The sequence below is a fragment of the Eschrichtius robustus genome, chromosome 14, assembly GCF_028021215.1.
Source record: "Eschrichtius robustus isolate mEscRob2 chromosome 14, mEscRob2.pri, whole genome shotgun sequence".
Classification (NCBI taxonomy): Eukaryota; Metazoa; Chordata; class Mammalia; order Artiodactyla; family Eschrichtiidae; genus Eschrichtius; species Eschrichtius robustus.
Window position 1 is genome coordinate 28,416,438 of NC_090837.1, and position 19,008 is coordinate 28,435,445.

The 19,008-nt window shown below is 43.7% G+C and overlaps 2 protein-coding genes across 7 annotated transcripts in view; one reads left to right on the plus strand and one right to left on the minus strand.

Moving 5' to 3' along the window:
* The window catches only part of FAM210A (family with sequence similarity 210 member A), a 44,132-nt gene extending 25,232 nt beyond the window's left edge, over nucleotides 1-18,900 (plus strand). For 3 of the 6 annotated variants that reach the window (XM_068563640.1, XM_068563644.1, XM_068563645.1), the window contains exons 3-11: nucleotides 25-136; nucleotides 2,080-2,377; nucleotides 4,718-4,796; nucleotides 5,331-5,487; nucleotides 5,989-6,119; nucleotides 6,957-7,102; nucleotides 12,561-14,379; nucleotides 15,890-16,091; nucleotides 16,693-18,900. In XM_068563640.1, the coding sequence (XP_068419741.1) occupies nucleotides 25-136; nucleotides 2,080-2,313 (346 nt within the window). In that variant the 3' untranslated portion in view covers nucleotides 2,314-2,377; nucleotides 4,718-4,796; nucleotides 5,331-5,487; ... (3 more) ...; nucleotides 15,890-16,091; nucleotides 16,693-18,900. The remainder of the gene's footprint in view (nucleotides 1-24; nucleotides 137-2,079; nucleotides 2,378-4,717; nucleotides 4,797-5,330; nucleotides 5,488-5,988; nucleotides 6,120-6,956; nucleotides 7,103-12,560; nucleotides 14,380-15,889; nucleotides 16,092-16,692) is intronic. The other 3 variants (XM_068563641.1, XM_068563642.1, XM_068563643.1) reach the window with 3 other exon arrangements.
* LDLRAD4 (low density lipoprotein receptor class A domain containing 4) overlaps nucleotides 11,474-19,008 on the minus strand; it is a 302,381-nt gene continuing 294,846 nt past the window's right edge. Inside the window, 2 exon segments of the mRNA XM_068563639.1 lie at nucleotides 11,474-17,612; nucleotides 17,614-18,084. Of these exon segments, the coding sequence (XP_068419740.1) occupies nucleotides 17,553-17,612; nucleotides 17,614-18,084 (531 nt within the window). The 3' untranslated portion in view covers nucleotides 11,474-17,552.

Consider the following 19,008-nt stretch of genomic DNA (forward strand, 5'->3'; position numbering starts at 1 on the left):
AATTACTTTCTGTTTCTTTCTTAGAGGAGTGAATGTCGTTCCTTTTCTAGAACTTATTGGGTTACCTGACAGCGTAGTAAACATTCTGAAAAATTCCCAGAGTGGAAATGCACTAACAGCATATGCCCTGTTTAAGGTAGGTACTGCTGTGGGTAGATGGCTCCTCACACTGAACCTCTGTAACACTCCGTGCTTGCTCCCAGGGTTACCTTTGTAACTTAAAATACTGTGTTTCATCTCTTACATGTCTAATGATTAAAAGTAAACTAAAATTTTTAAGGGTAAATGGTGGTTTAGGAAGAATTGCCTTAAGAATAGGTAGGTTTTTCATAACCTGCTGTGATGAGACAAAGTGAGACTTCTGAATTTCTAATGGACAGGCTGTCTCTGTGACATTTCTCCTATTGATAGTACATTAATTTTCCTTATTCAGAGATCCACATGCCACCTGACATGTTAGTGAAATTTAGCATTTATTTTACTGTTTATAATAGTTTATCTTTCTAAAAAGTAAAATAGTAAAGTTTAATCAAATTGTTTTATGTGATAAACCTTAGACTTAGTTGTTGATGTAATGTATGTTTCATTTTGGAGTTCATTGTCTTTACAGTTGTTGTCTGGATTCAGACAATGACATCTTTGTAAATAGATAGTTTTTACACTTATGGGTCTTTATTTTGGAAGAGAAGACTCATTATTGTAAATTGTGGAATTTAGCTATATTAATCTAATTTTTCTCAACTGACAAAAAATTAGGTTCTATTTAGCTTTATCCTAAGAAAACAGGTAGAAGACATTGGGAAACTAGATGTTATTTTACTTCTGTTATGAAAATACTTAGACTTATGGGTTTATAGTAGTACTCAAAAATAATGTTGTTTTATTCTGTCATCCTCATTAAAATCCTCTGAAATATTGGGAGATTTCTTATATGAAAATTTTGACTAGAGGGCTAAAGCTTAATTGCTGAGGTTTTCAACATTAAAACTTATTAAATTAATAAATTATCAAGTTTTTAGTTACAGTGTGTATAATTTAACCTTAATCCAACTGTCATGATGGTTGAAACCATTTCCCTAATTATAACTCTTCCTTATCCCATGCTCTCATTTCACAGTCTGTGTGTTAGGTCTTTTTTTAATGTCTGTTGTCTTTGATCATGAGCTCCTAGGAATTTAGAGTTATGTCTTCTTTCTTTGTGTTTCCACTGTGCCTGTGCTGTGCTCTGGAGGCACATCAGTGCTCAGTGCCTGTTTGCCTGCTTGGAATTGAAACACAAGGCTGGCACGCAGGTGGGCTGGTGTCAGCAGTGGCTCTGCTCACGTTCCTGTGCAAGGAGGGAGGTGTGGAGGGTCCACCTGGGTGTTTGGTTTCTGTAACCTGGTTTCTCAGGTAGAGCAGCAGACACTGAGGTTTCTTGCCTCAGAATGAGATGCAGCCTCTGCTCTTACAATTCTCCCTTTGTACCAGTTCATCTACTAGTTAGTTTGGGACCTTAAACCTCTGGTCAGTTGACATGTGTACATGTCTCCTATATGTGTGCCATTTTACCACTTTTTGGCCTCATGAAAGTTCCTGGTTGGGATGCCAAGCCCAGCATGGACTGTAATGAGAAAGTAGCATAAAGCCTGGAAAAGCCAAAGAAAAGAGATTTGGAAGTGAAACTAAACTAAACTTAGTGAAGAACAAACATTTGGCCTGTGCTTGCCAAGTTTGGTTCCGGTTTAGATGAACAGTGTATGCAGGTCGGCAGGGTTTCTGGGGAGTGGAAACGCATGTGCCTTTGTTATAGGGAGGGTCCTAAGCCCTCCCTCTGGTTCTCAGTGAGTCTGCCCCCCAGGTTCACTAGCACATGGGTACAGAACTTTGGTGCTGCCCCTGTGAATGTTCTCTAATCCTGGGTCAGTGTCTAGGTGACAAATACGGAATGTTAGGAGGGAAAACCGTATAGGATGTAACAGCCTTATGAAGCAATATAATTGATAGTTTGGTTATTAACAAGAATTTTAACTTCACACTGTTTTTGCTTAAGACAACAGTTATAATCAGTACTGATCTGCCCATTTCATTTTCCCGCAGATTGCAACGCCCGCGCGGTACACTGTGACCCTGGGGGGGACCTCCTTCACTGTGAAGTATCTGCGCAGCCGTGGCTACATGTCGACGCCACCTCCTGTGAAGGAGTATCTGCAGGACAGGATGGAGGAGACAAAGGAGCTCCTCACAGAGAAGATGGAGGAGACAAAGGACAGACTCACTGAAAAACTGCAAGAAACCAAAGGAAAGGTTTCTTTTAAGAAAAAAGTGGAATAGGGTGCCTTATATACCAGGTTATAGACAGTTCCTGCACTTTAACCCTTGGGGACTGTGGACAAAGGTACATGCTCTTGATTATTTTTTTGGTTAGCAGCCTAAATATAGCAGTTCTCTGAGGGTTAAAGAACTAAGATAACTTTTTAAAGTTAAACATCACTAGAAAAATCAGTGTTTTTTGAAAAGAAAAAATGAACCCAGTATAAGAATTTCATGTCAGTAGCAGCGTTAAGCAGTGGTCCATGTCTTCAGTCATCCTTGCTTTGTGTTTAGATAGCTGCTGACTCCTTGAATAGCTGGTGCGGCCCTACACAGATTTAACACTAGGTCTTCATCTTTGTTATTCTTTGAGGTTTTAACGATACTCACTTCTCAATGTGGAGACAAACTTATCATCAGAACTGCCTGTGAATAAGAGGATATTTAGTCTTTCTCTAAAGATAGTATATAACGGTTACATACCAGTTAAAATGTAGACTTCATATAAAGAAAGCTGAATGAAAATTGGGTCATATATATGTAAATAAGATGTATTGGTTATATGTAAATGAAAAATTGACCCTTTAAAAATGATTTTTACCTGAAACTTGCCATAATCAAAATTTTTAAGCAAATCTGTGCGGTCATGGCACTTTCTCACCCGGAATGTAAAACTGTTATTCCTGCATCATGTCCTCTCCAACTGATCTCTCAGAGGAAAAGGGAAAATCATTACACCTTAAGTTTATGGTGGAGATCAGACACCCTTAGCAGTACCTGGAGCTTGTGGTTCTCGGCAGTGCAGGTTTGGGAGGATGGGACCTGCCTGTCCCTGCCACCTGGTCTCTACCAGCCAGAGTCGGTCTTGATTCCATTATGGAGTAAAATTTTAAGATTGTAGCTGCTGTTTTCCTCTTGCATTGAAACATCCTTACTTGAGCATTTTACTTGAATTTTTTAAATAGCAAAGCTGTCATTAAAACCTGCTTGGAATGAAATTCAGTCGTTGTCAGATGTGAAAGTTGCCACAATTTGTGTGGGTGTGTTTGAGGATGTGTTTGTGTGTTTCCTTTTGCTCTAACTGCTTTTACTTCAGTTCTAACCTTTGAATTGAAAGAGGGAACAGCCTCTTTCTAGATTGTCTTTGTTGTGAGTGATCTGATAAGGCCACAGGCATCACTGCTGTGAGGCAGGGTTTTCGTATTAAATACTGAGTTTGGCCAAATTTAGAGAATACTTTAAAGGGAAAAAAATGTTTGCATTTTGATACGTCTCATCATTATATTGGCTGTGCTGTGGTTGGACTCTTCTTTGTGGGGGTGGGTGGAGTGGTGAGGGGGCAGGGCTCACTCTGCCACATGCAGGCCCGATCAGGCAGGATGGTTTGTCTCTTGATACAGATCGAACGTGTGATTTCAAGTTGACAGCACATTTTCAAATCCAAAAACAGTGAACATGTTTTAGCTTGTTTATTAAATAATTCACATTTTTGCATATATTAAATGCTAAGATGGATATTAACAAATTTCTTGTTTGTTTATTTTTAACCACTGAGACTGCTTGGTTTAAAATCATGTGTTATATGAAACTTTCTTTTTACTTTTCACGTTGCATAGGGCGTGTTTTCCAATGAGGGTAAATTGTGGGTCTTAGAAGCACTAATAACCCTGAGTTTCCACCTTTGGTTCAGCCCGTTTGAGATTTGTTGCCATCCAGTTTCATAACTGTGTTGTGTTTGTCCAGTTACAGAAAGTGAGATACTAGGGAGTGCTTTGAAATTCTCTGGTAAAACATTCTCTGAAGGTGTAAGAAGTTCTTTTGTCATTATTTAGTATCAGGAATATCTGATCTTGTCAAATGCTGCTGCTCTCATCTTGCTAACCTAGTCCTTAAGGGAAGCTACAAAGAGCCGAAAGGGGGACCCCTGGAATATGCGTGTGGAGTATTTGTAGCAGGCCAACAGCACATAGTGGGCATTGAGTTAAATTATCTGGGTGTGTGTGTGGTAAATATCATAACCATTTCATTTACAGTAAGCCTTATACTTGCTGTGTCTGGTGTGCACATCTGTATTTAAGTAGGATTGTTGACAGGGTAAAGAGGGAGCCATGGCTGAGATTTAATTTAATAGATGAAAAGTGTTTGCTCAGCAAATTAACAATTGAAATGAAAAATAGATTAGGTAAAAAAAGACTTAGTTTATTCAAGAAAAATAGCAAAACCAACCTTTTAAAGTACCACAAAAATGTCTCTCACTGAACCAGCATTTTGCATACAGTAGGGTGCTATTTGCAGATTCCAACAAAGGAGAAAGAGTTCATGTATTAAGGTCACCTTCCTGCCACTAGTGAAAATAATAAAACTATGCCTTCAAATATAATCTTCAGCTTATTTGTTATAGAATCTGCCTTCCATTTATTTACAGATGGAAGATGTTACTGTAGTCCTTTATGCTCTAGGAAGCAGTGGAGCTATTGGCTGTCTTATTTCAGTGACCTCAGAAGGTAATTCCAGGAATTTTATAAACATCTTAACAGTTTGGGCAGAAGAGGTGTTTGAAGAAAAGAAGCAAGTTGTACGTTAGACATATCTAGCTCTTTCTTGTGTTCTTTCCACTTGGTTCATCTTCAGGATTTCTTATCCAAATTCAGATGTTCTGAACAAAGCCACTGTAGAAGATTGTAGAGTATGGTGATGGTAATGAAATGGACAGAAAATGTTTTAGCAAATGAGTCAAAAAGAGTACATGCATCTTTCCTGATACCTTTGAGATGATACTGTTTTTATAAAATGCATTGGTGAGATATACATTTCTGAATTATTAAAAGATTCTGTCTGAAAAATACTTGCGTTCATGGTAATATAGACGTATTACTTCTGTTGGCTACAGCTTACTTTTTAAAATGGGGACCTTCATTTATTTCAGATTTTCAAAATTGAATCTCCATAGGGAAAGATATGGAGTTAGTTTAGAAGAAAGTAAAATACATTTAGATTAAGTGTTACCAACATTGGTTTGAAGTAGTTTTTGGTATTAGATGCTTACTCAGTTGGCTTTTCCCGAGCCATGGTCTACGGTGCATCCAGTCACATTGGCCTAGAGGCCGGAGTTGCACAGGAGTGTTCATAAAAAGTGTGGGCCTCTCTACTGCCTTGGAATTTAACCACCTGAACCAGAAATCTGCAGAACCAGAGGTGGGTGCTTTTAATTATTCATTCTGCAAATAGGAGCTTTGTTTGGTCTCTCTTGGTCCATCTGTATATTATGGAGTACCCAAAAGATTCTGCCTCCTTGACCCAAAGGAACAACAGAGGCAAGAATTCTCCTTCTCTTAGAGACTTGGCCAGAATTCGTCTTCAGCCGTGAATTTTGGCCTGGCTTTCTGATTTTTGAAAGATATTTGTCCTGCATTTTGAGCTTGTAACTTACATTTGAGAAATGCTAAGTTTGTGCCAATTGAGTATAGTTTTCCAAACTCTGAGATTTTTTTCCTTTGAGACTTCCATGTCAAGCTGGTTCATTTTAACTCATTAAAACAAGTTTTTGGTTGTCTTGCTTCTTCAGGGTTAGGCTTTGAAAATCAATCTGTATTCTTCCCCGTAAATCGCTGGCAGCCACCAACAGTAATGATGACAGATCATAATTATCTTGTGGTAGGTATCTGGCTATTTTGATAAGAATGATTCTCTCAGCAGAGAGAATGCGGCTTGACTTCAGAAGCCTTCTGGGCAGAGTATGACGTTATTCCGCTGACTTGGACAGTGCTCGTGGGAAGTGCACAGGCAGCCCCAAAGTCCTCCTCAGCACTTGTGGTTTCTCTCTACAGGTAAGAGGGCTCATAGAGCCTGAGACGAACAGAAAGCACTTTCACGTTGTGTTTTCTCTGGGACAGCATGGTCCATAAGAGCAGAAGTTGTAAGACAGGTCAGAGATGTTCCACGTGTAGCCACAATATATTCTCATTCTTCCCGACTGTGAGGAATGCATAGAACCTTTCTTCCTTCTTTCCTTACCTCTCCCTCCCTCCCTATGTCCAGCTTTTTCTGCTTTGAATTTTGACCATTTTAAATGGTAGAAAACTCTCTTTGAATTGAAAAAGAAAAAGGCGAGTTTGCATGCAAGCATGCCTGGTTGTCCTGCGGTAGCCGGTATGTGGTTCTCCGTCCCTCTGGTGGGCAGGCGCCATGGCCCACTCCTCAGTAAGAGTGGGACAGATAGCTTGCAGGTGTTTCCTGACTTTCTAATCAGGTACCTGTTGAAAGTAAGCCTTTTACTCCATTTGGGTAATTTCATAAGGTTACTTTTAAGTGTACCATATATGAAATATATCTAATATAATCTACATGAAATCTACCTAGTATAATCTACATAGGGTAAAACAGTGAGATGTTTCAGCTCCTTAACACTAATTGAGGGTTTGTTTGTTTTTAAAAAAAAAGAACATACAGCATTTCCTCTGTATACACAAGTATTAAGCTGTTATTTTGTATTCACCTTTAAGTACGAGATTTGAGATTCTGTAATGATTTGAAGCACATTTTGACTAATTTGTATTTTATTGAATTTGAGTCAGTATTTTCTTTGGACACAATCTTGCGACTTAATTATGGCTGTTGCTTTACTTTTCTAAGAATAGTGGCTGTTTGGGTTCTCTCTTTGCAAGGGTCCCAAAGGCACAGTTTGTCCAGTCCTCAAACACTGACTGCCCTGCCATTCACCTTGGTCTGGAGGTAGTTACAGGGCTTGGTTGCCATCGTGCTCCATCACCATGTACTTGTTATTCTCCTCCTGAAGAAGATGGAAGATACGGTAGGTTGCAATTGCATTCCTCACTTCTTTTGGTTTGGAAATAAGGGACAAGTCTTACTTTCCAAAAAAAGTTGAAAATATTATTATCAGTCAAACACTTGTCCACAAAACCTAATGCAACTTCTGTTGAGAAATCTAGATCATTTTGTAACTGCATTATTTTGGAAGCATTTTAGATTAATAGAAGTTTTCTCAGTCATAAACCCAATTTTCCCTCTAGTGGGTCACTTCAGAATGTTGAGGCCAGTAGTTGTAGTTGAAGAAAGGTGCAGGAGAGCCGGGTCAGACATTCAAATCCAGGAACTAAGTAAGGTAAAGTAAGTCCCTGCTTTGGAACTTTTAAAATTCTTTGTATTTTTGGAGCTGAAGCCAATTTATGAATATTCCTAATCCTCTGTCCTCTTCTGGTGACTTCCATCATCTTTTCCCTTTTAACTTCATAATTTTCTTTTTTTAAATAAATTTTATTTATTTGTTTGTTTGTTTTGGCTGCGTTGGGTCTTTGTTGCTGCACACGGGCTTTATCTAGTTGCTGTGAGCAGGGGCTACTCTGTTGTGGTCTCGGGCTTCTCATTGCAGTGGCTTCTCTTGCTGCGGAGCACGGGCTCTAGGTGTGCGGGCTTCGCTAGTTGTGGCACGCAGGCTCAGTAGCTGTGGCTCACGGGCTCTAGAGCGTAGGCTCAGTAGTTGTGGCGCACAGGCTTAGTTGCTCCATGGCATCATAATTTTCTTTAATTCTTTCTTTAGAGTGATATTTCATTATCCAAAGAGGATTCAGCCTCAGAAAATACCCCATCCTCCCTTGGTAAGAAAGTGAGTTTGCTTTTCCTACTGCGCTTGTGTGGAGGGTCATGGTGGTGGTCACAGCACCTGAGCCTGCATTTGTGACACTTGGAACAGCTCAGATTGGAATTTTCCTTTTCCTTGGGGTCAATCGGTGGAACATCTGAAGCATCAGGAGCTGGCTTTTGTGGTAACTTTTCACACTGGGAAGTTCAGTGTATCCTTGACTAAGAACTGTTAGGCTGGCCTCTCTGGGAGTGGAGAACGTGTGTGTGTGAGCTTTATGGGAGGTTGACAGGTAAAACCATGTGCTCGTGGATGGTTCCAGAAGAAAGGGAGTGTGCCAACATTGGTGAAGAGCATGCATACATGGTACAGGATCCCGGCACCGGGAGCCTGGGGTCCATGCGGTTTCCTTGAGGCCGTGACAGCGCTCAGATCAGTGTTAGCTCCCCCACCCCTCACAGAAAGGAAGCCAGAGAAGGAAAAAATGGGGGCAAGGTGGGAAATTATTTTTTTTAAACTATTCTCCCTTCAGATTTTCACATTTTATTGCTAAGGTTGTAAGAACACTCTCCAACACACACACAACGTGGTTCGTTAACCAAAAAAGCTGTCCACATCTAGAGTAAGGAGAAAAGAAACAGATGTATTTTACTTAAAACCGTGGCGAGGAGGTTTGGGTCCTGGTGACTCAGTCTCTGCCTTGACACAGGTGCTCCAACCCCCTCGGCACTAACTTGGCCCGTTTCCGTCACTGGCATTTTAAGCTGCAGTGTTAGCTTAGAGAGCATGCCAAGGCAGAGTGCTATTTACAAGTCTGTAGGAATTGGGCGAACCTGGAAAGTGAAAGCTGAGCAGCACAGCTCCCTCTGTGGGGGCCGCATGTGGCAAGCACACCCTCTCCTCCAGTCTTCGCGCAGGTGACCCTATTGTATGAGTGACATTTGTAGACATTAACCTGAGACAGAGCTAATACTTGAGGCCGCCAGGTCTATAGGCTCCAAAGCCTGTGCAGCCCTTGAACTGTAAGCAGGAAATCTCAAGCAGGACCTCAGGGTCCCCCACCGAAGCCGGGGTGGCGGACACAGCCTGGCTCAGGTGGGGCCAAGGGCGGGCCAAGGGGATGGGTCCCTGGCCTGCCACGTGGAGAGGCCAAAGTCAGCACTTTGATTTGAAAGCATGCTTACTCTGTCTGCTAGTGTAGACTGCTAGAATATTTTGTGCTTCCAGATTCTGGTGGTAGTACCACAGTAAACTCTATAAATGCAAATGGCTTTGTAAACAGGTTAAGTCATATAGGAGCAGTATACTATACGCAAGTGTGTGTAAATGTACATATACTGCTTCCTGGTAAAGCCTTTTGAAAGTCTGTATTGCAGTTAACACCATGCTGTGTTCAAATGACTAAGACTGTATGTAGCTTTTGATTTTTTTAAAGTAGGGTGAATGAGGTTTGCATTATTAGGGCAAAAGCCCAAAGTCTGGACAGACACATGCCATCAAAACAATGAAATTTACAAATGCACAGCTTTTACCTTTTGGCTGCTATTTTAAAACATGCATTTTAATTAGAATCCATTCAAAGCAAAACGTCAAAACAGTGTAAAGAGAGAAATCTATCTATGATGTTTTAAGTAACAGGCTCGTTATAAACTGTTTTGTGCAAGTGTCATCATGGAGAGTCAGAAATAAGTGTTTGTTCCAAGGCCACTGTGAGTGGGTCTCTGAAGGATTCTGGAGGTTTCTTTCGAGCACACTGCTTTTCTAGATGTCCCCGAGGGTGCAGGGAGAGGGCTGCCTGAATTGCTAGTCCATCTGCTTAGCTGTTGGCAGCTCTGCTGTTTCACGAACGACCCAATGAACAGAAGTCGGTCCAAGAAAGCCAGAGACTGGCGGGGTCTGGGATCCGGTGCAGGCCCTGAAGTGCAGTGGGGGCTCCCCATGTACCAGGTGGGTCAGCAGGGAGCCTATCGCCAGGGAGGGAGGTGTTGGGCTCTGTTATGTCCTGTGCTGACTGCAGCCTGAGCAGAAAACAGTGGGTCCAGACCTGGGCATCTCCCTCCCTGGCTGGCGGTGCCTTGGCCTTCGAGGGCCCACAGGGGCTCCTTGGCCTCTGGCGCTTCAGCTCCAGCCCGATGGACAGACAGCTCCTGGGTCACCAGCAGCCTCCAGGCCTATTGTCTGTTTTTGGCCTGGGGCTTCTGAAGTCTTCAGAGCCTTCTCAGTGCACAGCCAGGGCTGCGGGAAGGGGTCCCACAGGCCCCCGACCGTGGAGATCAGTGTCCCGCCTCCTGTCCTCCAAGAGTGCAGCCTCTGGTTTCCCAGCGCCACACTGAGCCCCGCTGCCCAGATGGACACCAGTGGGCCCACCGTGACCATCTCCTGCCTCCTCCAGAGCAGCTCCAAGTAACCTCCCTGCACCCAGACTCTAGACCCAGCCAACCAGGCGACCTCATACAGAAATGGGTTTACTGAACCCAGTCCAGTAGGAATCAAGCCTGGAATCTCCTCTCCTTCTGTGACGAAAGTTTATACCCGTCTTACCTTCACTGAGGGATATAAGTTTGGGGAATATTCTTTAAAATTTCTCAAATATCTGCTGAATAAGAGATTATAGAATTTATTCAAGAGCATAATGTGGTTTATCAGTGACTATTTGCTGTTTTAAGAGAAAGAAATCCTTTTCTTACAGCTATTTTCCTCCTTATAGCTTTCTAATCCCCTTTCCAAAATAGTCTTAAAAATTAATTCAGAATCTAAAATGGGTTTTATGGGAGCTCCTTGGCGGTCCAGTGGTTAGGACTTGGCGCTTTCACTGTCGTGGCCCAGGTTCAATCCCTGGTCAGGGAATTAAGATCCCACAAGCTGCGTGGTGTGGCCAAAAAAAAAAAAAAAAGTTTTGTAACTAGAGTTTGGGGCCCATACAGTTATTTAAATGGTATTTTAAGATTTCAGTTTCCAAAGTTCATTTGTTTCCACAGTTCATTACTAACATATAGAAATGCAAAAATATTTTAATTGTATTTCCTGCAACCAAGCTAAACTCACTTATTCTAGTAGTTTGGTAGGTTGTATGAAGTTTTATACATTCACAATTATGTAATCTGTGAATCCATATACTTACTTAGAGCTTAGAGATATCATTCTAATCTCTCAGTTGAAGGAAACTTAGATTCCTTTTGCTCCATCATCATGAACTGAAAACCTCTGATGCCAATGACCTTATTAGCCTCTGAGGGTGTCTGCTGAACAATTCTCTTTAGAAGTCTCGCTCACGTTTTGGGCCGAGTTGACTCAGTTTGTGACAGCTTCCAGAAGCCTGAAGGTGACACCTCATCTCAGGTGACTATCCCTGAGTGTTCTGTGTAGAACCCAAAACTGTATGATGTGATCTGCCAGGGTTATTTATAGCAAATACAATGATTTCTGAAAAGTCAGAGTGAATAAGAACTGAATGGGACGGTTACCTGGGGAACCATAATAACCGTTTCTGAGACGGGTTTTTAAATACAAGTAGTTTCCCCCCCACCCCCCAACATATGTGCTTTGTCGGTGAAATATTTTTTTAAAAAAACAGGAGACACGTTTATCAGTGATCATTTTTAATGATTTTGAGCTGTGGTTCAAACACAGCATTAAGAACAAGCAGAAGAGGCTGATTTCATAACACACAGCACTTAGAGCAACATCTTCCTTTAAAAGTCCGGATTGCGGTTACAGACCTTGGGTCTAAGAACTACATCCCCTCGCTCAGTTAAAGAGGCAGATACATAACAGCTGGAAATCTTTCTCTGTGTATAACTGGGAATTATGTTGAACAGTAAGCACAAATGTCTGTTTGAAAAAGAGACTTTAACAACTTCAGATTATTATAGATCACGTGAACAACTATTGAAAAGTTCAGATACAGTTGTACTTTTTCATTATAAAGCAGCCTAGTGAAAATTAAGTGAATTAAATGCTGTGAATAGTATTGTACATATTTAAAAATAGCGTTTACATCAGAAAGTGTGATTTTTGAAAGCCGTGAAATGAAGAATAGCAATATACCAGCAAGCACATTAAGATGAACCAGTATAATTAACAGTAAAGTTTAAGCCTCTAGTAGTCCTGTAGAAAAGCCATGACATGGTAACAAATTTAGTGCCTCTGAGTCTAGAACATCCTCAGATGACACTCCTGCTCAGCAGTCCTCCCAAGAGGTGAAGCCTGGGGAAGTTTTTCTGACAGGGGGGAGCCTCCACCCTTGACCTGAACCACCAGGGCCGCTGCCATTGGCAGTGAGCAGACAGCGGGGGCAATGGGCGCAGAAAACACAGATCCCCATCTTCTTGTGGGCCTTGGAAAGCACAGTCAAAGGGCTGACCTCTGGTCCAATAGCATCAAGAGCTGCAGAGGTGTTTTCAGTTTAAGGATAATCAGTAATTATTTTGTGGAGGACAAGCTCCATCGTGATTTTCAAAATCAAAGCATACACCACGGAACAAATAAAAAACAAGGAATTATTAGAATTTACATCCTCTGATGACAGAATAAACTGGAAATATGGATCAGGTGGACAGAATTTCACGAAACTGTGGACGGCACTGGGAAGGATGCCCACACCACGATTTCATCCATGGTTTTAATGAATGTTGTCATAGGCTCTTCTTTTTTCTTTTTTCAATATTAGAATATTTGAAGATAAATGCAGAGGTCACCGTCAGACACTAAAGAGAGCTGTAAGTAGATGCTGAGTCAGGGGGTGTGACGTGGTCCCTGGTCAGTGGCAAAGCCTAGTTTGTTTCTGGGGTCGTGATCACCAGGAGACACCAAAAGGAAGGGACGGGACATAAGAATTCACTCGGCTGGCTGATTGCCAATCTGCTAATTATAACCCATAAAAGAAATCTTTCTGAGACTGGGGTCTTCTCAAGTGGACTGGTTTGTCCTAAGTTATTTTTCCTGCAAATGCTACTGTTCATTCATTGGTTCCACAGCTTCCGTTTGTCAAAAAGGCACAGAGAGACAGATGGTCACAAATGCGTCTGGACTGCACAGTCCTCTGCTGCAGGCTAATGTGCTCACTCTGACCTAAGTTTTGCAATTTCAGTGAAAAGAGCACTCTTCACTGGGTTTGCCCTCTTCATTCTACAACATGAGATAGAATATTTTTTCATAAAGCAAGTTGAAGAATCCACATTTTTTTCTGATTATAACTAATACTGGTCCAACTGAACATTATTGAAGGGATTAAAATAAGCATCTGGTGGCTTCAAAAGGCTGTGGGATTTTTAAAAATTATTTCGTAAGAAGTTTTCACAGCAAAGATTCAACTCTGATTGCTGTACATATGTTGTTCATAGGCAGTGCTTGCTTGTTCAGACTTGTTTCCCTTGTGTTATAATACTGATATTTATTAATAAACTACATAGACTTTTATCTGTATGCATCCATTCGCAAATTTCCTTATAAAAGAGGACAAAGCACATAGGCATTCACAAATTCTATGCCATTTCTGTTAAAATTGGTATCTATACCTTATACTGCAGTATTAACAAAGTTTTGTTCTACCCATTGGGTAGGATATGTGCGTAATAGAGTCAAGTTATATACAGCACCTTACGAATGAACGCCTGACAGACACTGAAAGCACCATTGTGAGTGAGGCACAACAAAGGGGGCTGGGTTCCTGCATCTGCTGAAGTTAGAACATGAGACACCTTGGCCGCTTAAAAACTACTGCCACGCTGAGCTCTGTGAAAGGACGTGGATCTTCATCATCTGCATCTCTGTACAGCTCTCACCCCAGCACCTCACACACACTGAGGACAGCGCTGCTCACAAGGCATCCCTCCCCGCGCGCCAGCCTGAAGGCAGGAGCAGCAAGTGGCCGTCTAACCCTGGCCGTGAACATAAACTTGAACTGTGCAAGATGCAGCACTTGGGGAGTAAAATAAGCTAAGCTGAAATCCTGATTCCTGTGGAATTCGCACAATTCAGGTGAGCCGCTGGGACCCATTTGTGGTTGGGGTGAGAGCAGGTCTTTCATCTGCTTTTGTTGGGCCCCTTTAGACACAGCGTACTCACACTGGGGAGGACTTGCCAATGCATCTCCATTTCGCCAAGGCCATGGTAACCAAGGTGACCATGCAGAAGGGGAGCCTGGTCCCTGCTTCTCCACCAAGGTGGGGTGGGGGGGAGCTGTCACCGCAAGGCCCTGCGCCCAGCACAAGTATCTTTCCCAGTTTTTCCTTCACAGACACTGCTCAGCTCTGGAAATTTTAAGAAAAATGAATGGTACACTAACATGTTGCTGTTCTAAGCAGCAGACCTCAAGCAGCAGCCTTGGCACAGCAAACATAAGGCTTGGGGAGCAGCCCCTAGCCGCTGCCTCGCAGCCAGACCAGCGTGGGAACCTGGTGGCCAACAGCAAATGGAAGCTGCTTTGGAGGGGCTCGTGTACCTGGACAGTCTCTGCAAGGACTCTCTGGACAAAAGAGCAGGTGGAGGTAAGATTCAGGCCCACCTGTCAGGATGCAGCCACTGGTTCTGAGGAGGGCGGGGATTTGAACGGATTCTTCCAGATCTGAGCTGCTTTTGAAAAGTGCTTGCCTTTGAGCCCTTCTCATTCTTATGATGATAAAATACAGGTGAAGAGGGTGATAATTTGAAGCTGGAGACACACTCATCTGAGTACAGGTCCCTATGCTGGGGTAGAAGGCTCCCCGCTTCCTGCTGGCCCGTGTCCTCTCCCAGCTGCAATTAGTGGACTTAAGTGTCATCCTCATGACAAACCTTCCCAAGTTTTGCACATTTTCCTCTGCTGTCTGGGCTGTGTGTCCAAGTGTATTTATGGTACGGAGGACAGAGGGTATGCTTGTCAAGCTTTTTTAACACTGAATTTTGGTCACAGATAGAACTTTGTGTTGGGTTGGCCAAAAAGTTCGTTCAGGTTTTTCCGTAACATGGAAAAACCTGAACGAACTTTTTGGCCAGCACAATAAATGCACAGTTTCTTTAGCAAAATCTCTTTTGTAGTAAAGGACAACCTTAGTGTCTGAGGAACACTAGGCTTTCTGAAAAAGCCAACAGACACATGAGTGTTCCTATAAGTGGGACTCAAGGTGCCTGGGGTTCATATCCAGGGAGTCACTAAGACGATGGAGCCCGGCTCCCACCCACTGCTCACTGATCCCCTAACCCTCTGGTTTCTAACCTGGACCCTCAGGCCCCACTGATCAAGCTGCGGCTTCACAGTCACGCCTCTTTCCACACCAGGTCAGCCACAACCTTCGAAAGAGCAGAGATCTAAATCACCTTTTTCCTGTGTTGAAAGGAAACTGACTATTAATTCAATTTATGACCTTGACTTTTAAACTAATTCATTAACAGAGGCCCAGCCTCAGAAACCATTCAAGTCATGGTTTGATATGTCTGCATCATTAAATAACTATTTACATTAGAGGCAATTATCTAATAGGGTGGCCGAAAGGGAGCAGTCTCGGTTTTGAAGAACGATTAAAGTTATTTGAATTAAATAATTGTTTTACCAGTACCGTGAACATCTGCAAAATGTTCAGGTACTTGCAAAGTGACTAAGGAATTTATAAGTTTCTGAGCACAACTCATCATTTTGAGCTAGAACTATTGGGTGTGTTCACCCACTCTACCAAAAGTGCAGGTGAGGTTTGGAATGATGACACCATCAGCCAGCCTTCTCATTCTGCACCTAAGGGGAACACCTGACCGATAATCTGCCCGAAGATGGGGAAGACAGGCACCTCCCCATCTTCACCAGCAACACAAGGGGAAACCTCACGCCACGCAGAGTCCCAGCCTCCTTTAAGCACAGGCTTGAGGTCGAGGCCATCTGATATGGTGGGTGGGTGGGGGTCCTCTGGTCAGGCCCCCAGGGCTCTGCCCATCCCAGAGCTCCTGCTGTGGCCCTCAGCGTGCACACTGCTCAACAGGGACTGAAGCATGAGTGACAACTGTTGACCACCATCTTCTCCTTTTAAGAGATTGACTACTTGTGTGGATGTTACTATGTGAAATGGATGAAGATTCCAATCCTCCAAACAAAACCCAGGGACCTACCAACCAAGAGGAGCCTCGGAAAGGAGCAGCAGAAAGCAGTTTGAGAGCTTTCTGCCAGCAGCACGAGGGCACCTCACCGGGCAGCCACCTCCGAGACCATGACAGCAGACATCCAGAACTGCAGGTCAGAGTCCCAAGTCATCCCTCCAGCCCTCGGTCCCTGCGAGAGCAGGCAGGGGCTGCACAGAAGCACCCCACCCGGGTGCAGCAAAGGCAGATGCTTCTGTAGAAGGAAGTTACTTATTTTAGGTGAGAATGAATGTTACAATATTTAAGGTTAGTTTTCTAGTTGATTTTAGCTGCAGGTTGTGCTTTTACCCTGTGCTCTGAGTTGCTCCCCGCCCAGTTCTGGCCTCCACTGCAGAGGCTTAGTGACCCCTGGGGGCGCATCTGGTTCTGAGCACTGCATTCCTCCCGGGTGCTGGTTCGCACACTTGGCCACATGGGTCCCTTCCTCAGTCCCAGGGGCTTCTACACAGAATCTGCAGCCAGCGTCACGCACATGCCAGGGCAGCGGGCTGCACAGAAGCAACTGCTGAGTCTTGCTGACCAGCCATCCAGGCCTGAACTCTACTATCCAGGGAAGGAGAGACCGCGGGAACACACTTAAGTCATGTGTTTCAACAGTATAAAAATAGCCACCTTGCATTTTAAACTATTGCATTAAATAGCGTATTATCTGAGAATATTTCATGCTACAGTGAACAAAATCTAAATTACCACAGAAACTGCACTGCTGGAGGACCAGGGCAGCACTGCGTGGTGTGTAAATGCAGGTGTGAAACACGCAGCCTGAGGCTGGAGGGACTCAACACACCAGGGATGCAGGAGTTTCCTCTGCTCCATCCAGAGTCTCCAGGTGCCTCAGTGACGCATTCACTGCTGTGTGGTGACTCTCTTGGTGAATGTAAGTAAGTGGCGTATGTTAGGCTACCTCCCCAGACACCCTTTCCTGCATGATTATGGGGAAGATTATTATGAGGCCTAATTATAATCCACAGGTGAAAAGACAACATACAGAACTTCGCGTAAAGCTTCCTCATTATCTTAAACATGAAGATAGTGCAACTTTTAAAACACAGCATCACAACACTGATTAACCCCTTGCATTCATCTGACTTCTCCACTTTATACCTTGGCACACAAAACAGGAATTTAGAATCATATTTTTAAAACAAAAGTTCCACAGTTTGGGGGTGGGAAGCAAACTGGTGATTCTTCCCCATAATGTATAATAACGTTTTTCTCTGTATTCAGTTAATTGTAAAACAGGCCATTCTGGCCTCTTCCCCTGCTGCGTCTGCTTTCATAATCAAGTCAGATGCCTCTGTGGGTTTTACTTCATGATGTCTTCAAAGCACCCCTTTGTGTTCTCATGCCCACCCTTTGCCAAAACCTGCCCTTTCCCATCACTGCCCCAGATGAACACCGTTTGCGGCCAGACTGAAGGAGGTTTGTACTATTTCAGCCTGCGTGCGGCTCCTGTGGAAGGAATCATTCTGTTTTACTGAACTTGCTGTGCTGGGGACGGAGGGGCAGTGCCACCGCCTCCCTCCTCTTTTCTTAAGTCAGGTATGCACGCAGGTTAGACGAGGTTCCCGGGCTTCCTGTCCTTGCCCTGGACGGGCAGCTCGGTGCCCCCCAGGGCCGTCCCGCTGGAGTGGCAGTCTGCTCCCCCTGTGCGTGCTGCTGTGCTGGGGGTGGAAGAGAGTGGCGCCCGGGCAGTGGCCCATCACCTCGCTGTAGGCCGGGGGTGGCCCCTCCATCCTCCTGTTACTGCTGCAGGTGCTGGCACTTATGCCCGAATTGCTGCTGGGTGGGCGTGGGCCCCCGCTGAACACGGACACATCTATCAAATCGCTGTCAAATATGGTTCGGTTGGGCGGGGCCCTCACAGACTCTCGGTTGAGTTCCATCTGCTGTTCGGGGTCCCGGAGCTGCAGGGTGCAGGGCCCCTGGTAAGGAGGCGGCTCCTCCCCGTCCGACAGGGAGATGGTGGGGGGAAGGTCGATCTCGTGCTGCACATAGGGGTAGGTGGGCTGGAAGCGGCTGAACCGATCCCTCTGGAGAAAGGTTGGGGCAGTCCCCCCATCCCTGGACCGCGGGGCGTACATGATCTGCAGGGAAAAGAGCAACACCTGGGAGATGTTCTTGGCACGGTGATGACCACGGACGTGATGGCAGCAAGGAAATTCACGTCTGTTCTCACCCATCTGAAAACTTTTTCCCCCAAAAACATGTAAAGACTATTCCAGGAAAACAGAGGTTTTTTGTTCCTAATGACTTACATCACTCACCTTGCCAAACCCAGGATGGTTCAGCAACGGATAATTGCGGTTACCTGAAAATGTAGGTTTAATGGAGTTATTGTGTGTACATTTCCCACTGGGTCAAGGAGAATACAGGAGCCCCCCACCCCAAGCCTGCCCACCATGTGACCTTCTCCGGGACCCACTCCTGTGATTCAGAGGAGTGTAGAGTGTGCAGAATTTTCATTGTAAATGTAAGTTGTAACTTCACAGGATGGTACTTGGAGCAGGTGCAAGACATTGGGTCAATTTATTATGAGTTATTTATAGGAGCTTGTTGCCCTATCAATTACTTAAAAATGTGGAACAAGTGACTTTTTTTCTTTCTGGATAAAAGTTTCCTGTAGTTATTTTTAGCAACTGACATGAAAACTATTTTATATTCCTAAGTAAGTATGATTATAGATATTTTTTCCCCCCAAAAGAATCCAGGTACTGTATTTCTTGCATAACTAACTTCTCGTCTATTCCACCATCTCACTTTCTTCTAGAGGAAGGACATATGTATATAAAGATATACGTCCATCTGTCTGTCAACTTCTCTCACACCATGTTTTTAACTTAAAGGCAACAAAACGTTATCTTAATTTACAATCATACTAATAAACTGGGAGATGGGGTGAATCAAGCGGTGATGTTTATAAGCTATGCCGACACCCACCACCTCATTATCATCAGCAGCTTGAGGCATCAAGTGAAGATCCTGGATTCTCGACCTGTTTTCTGGAAGGA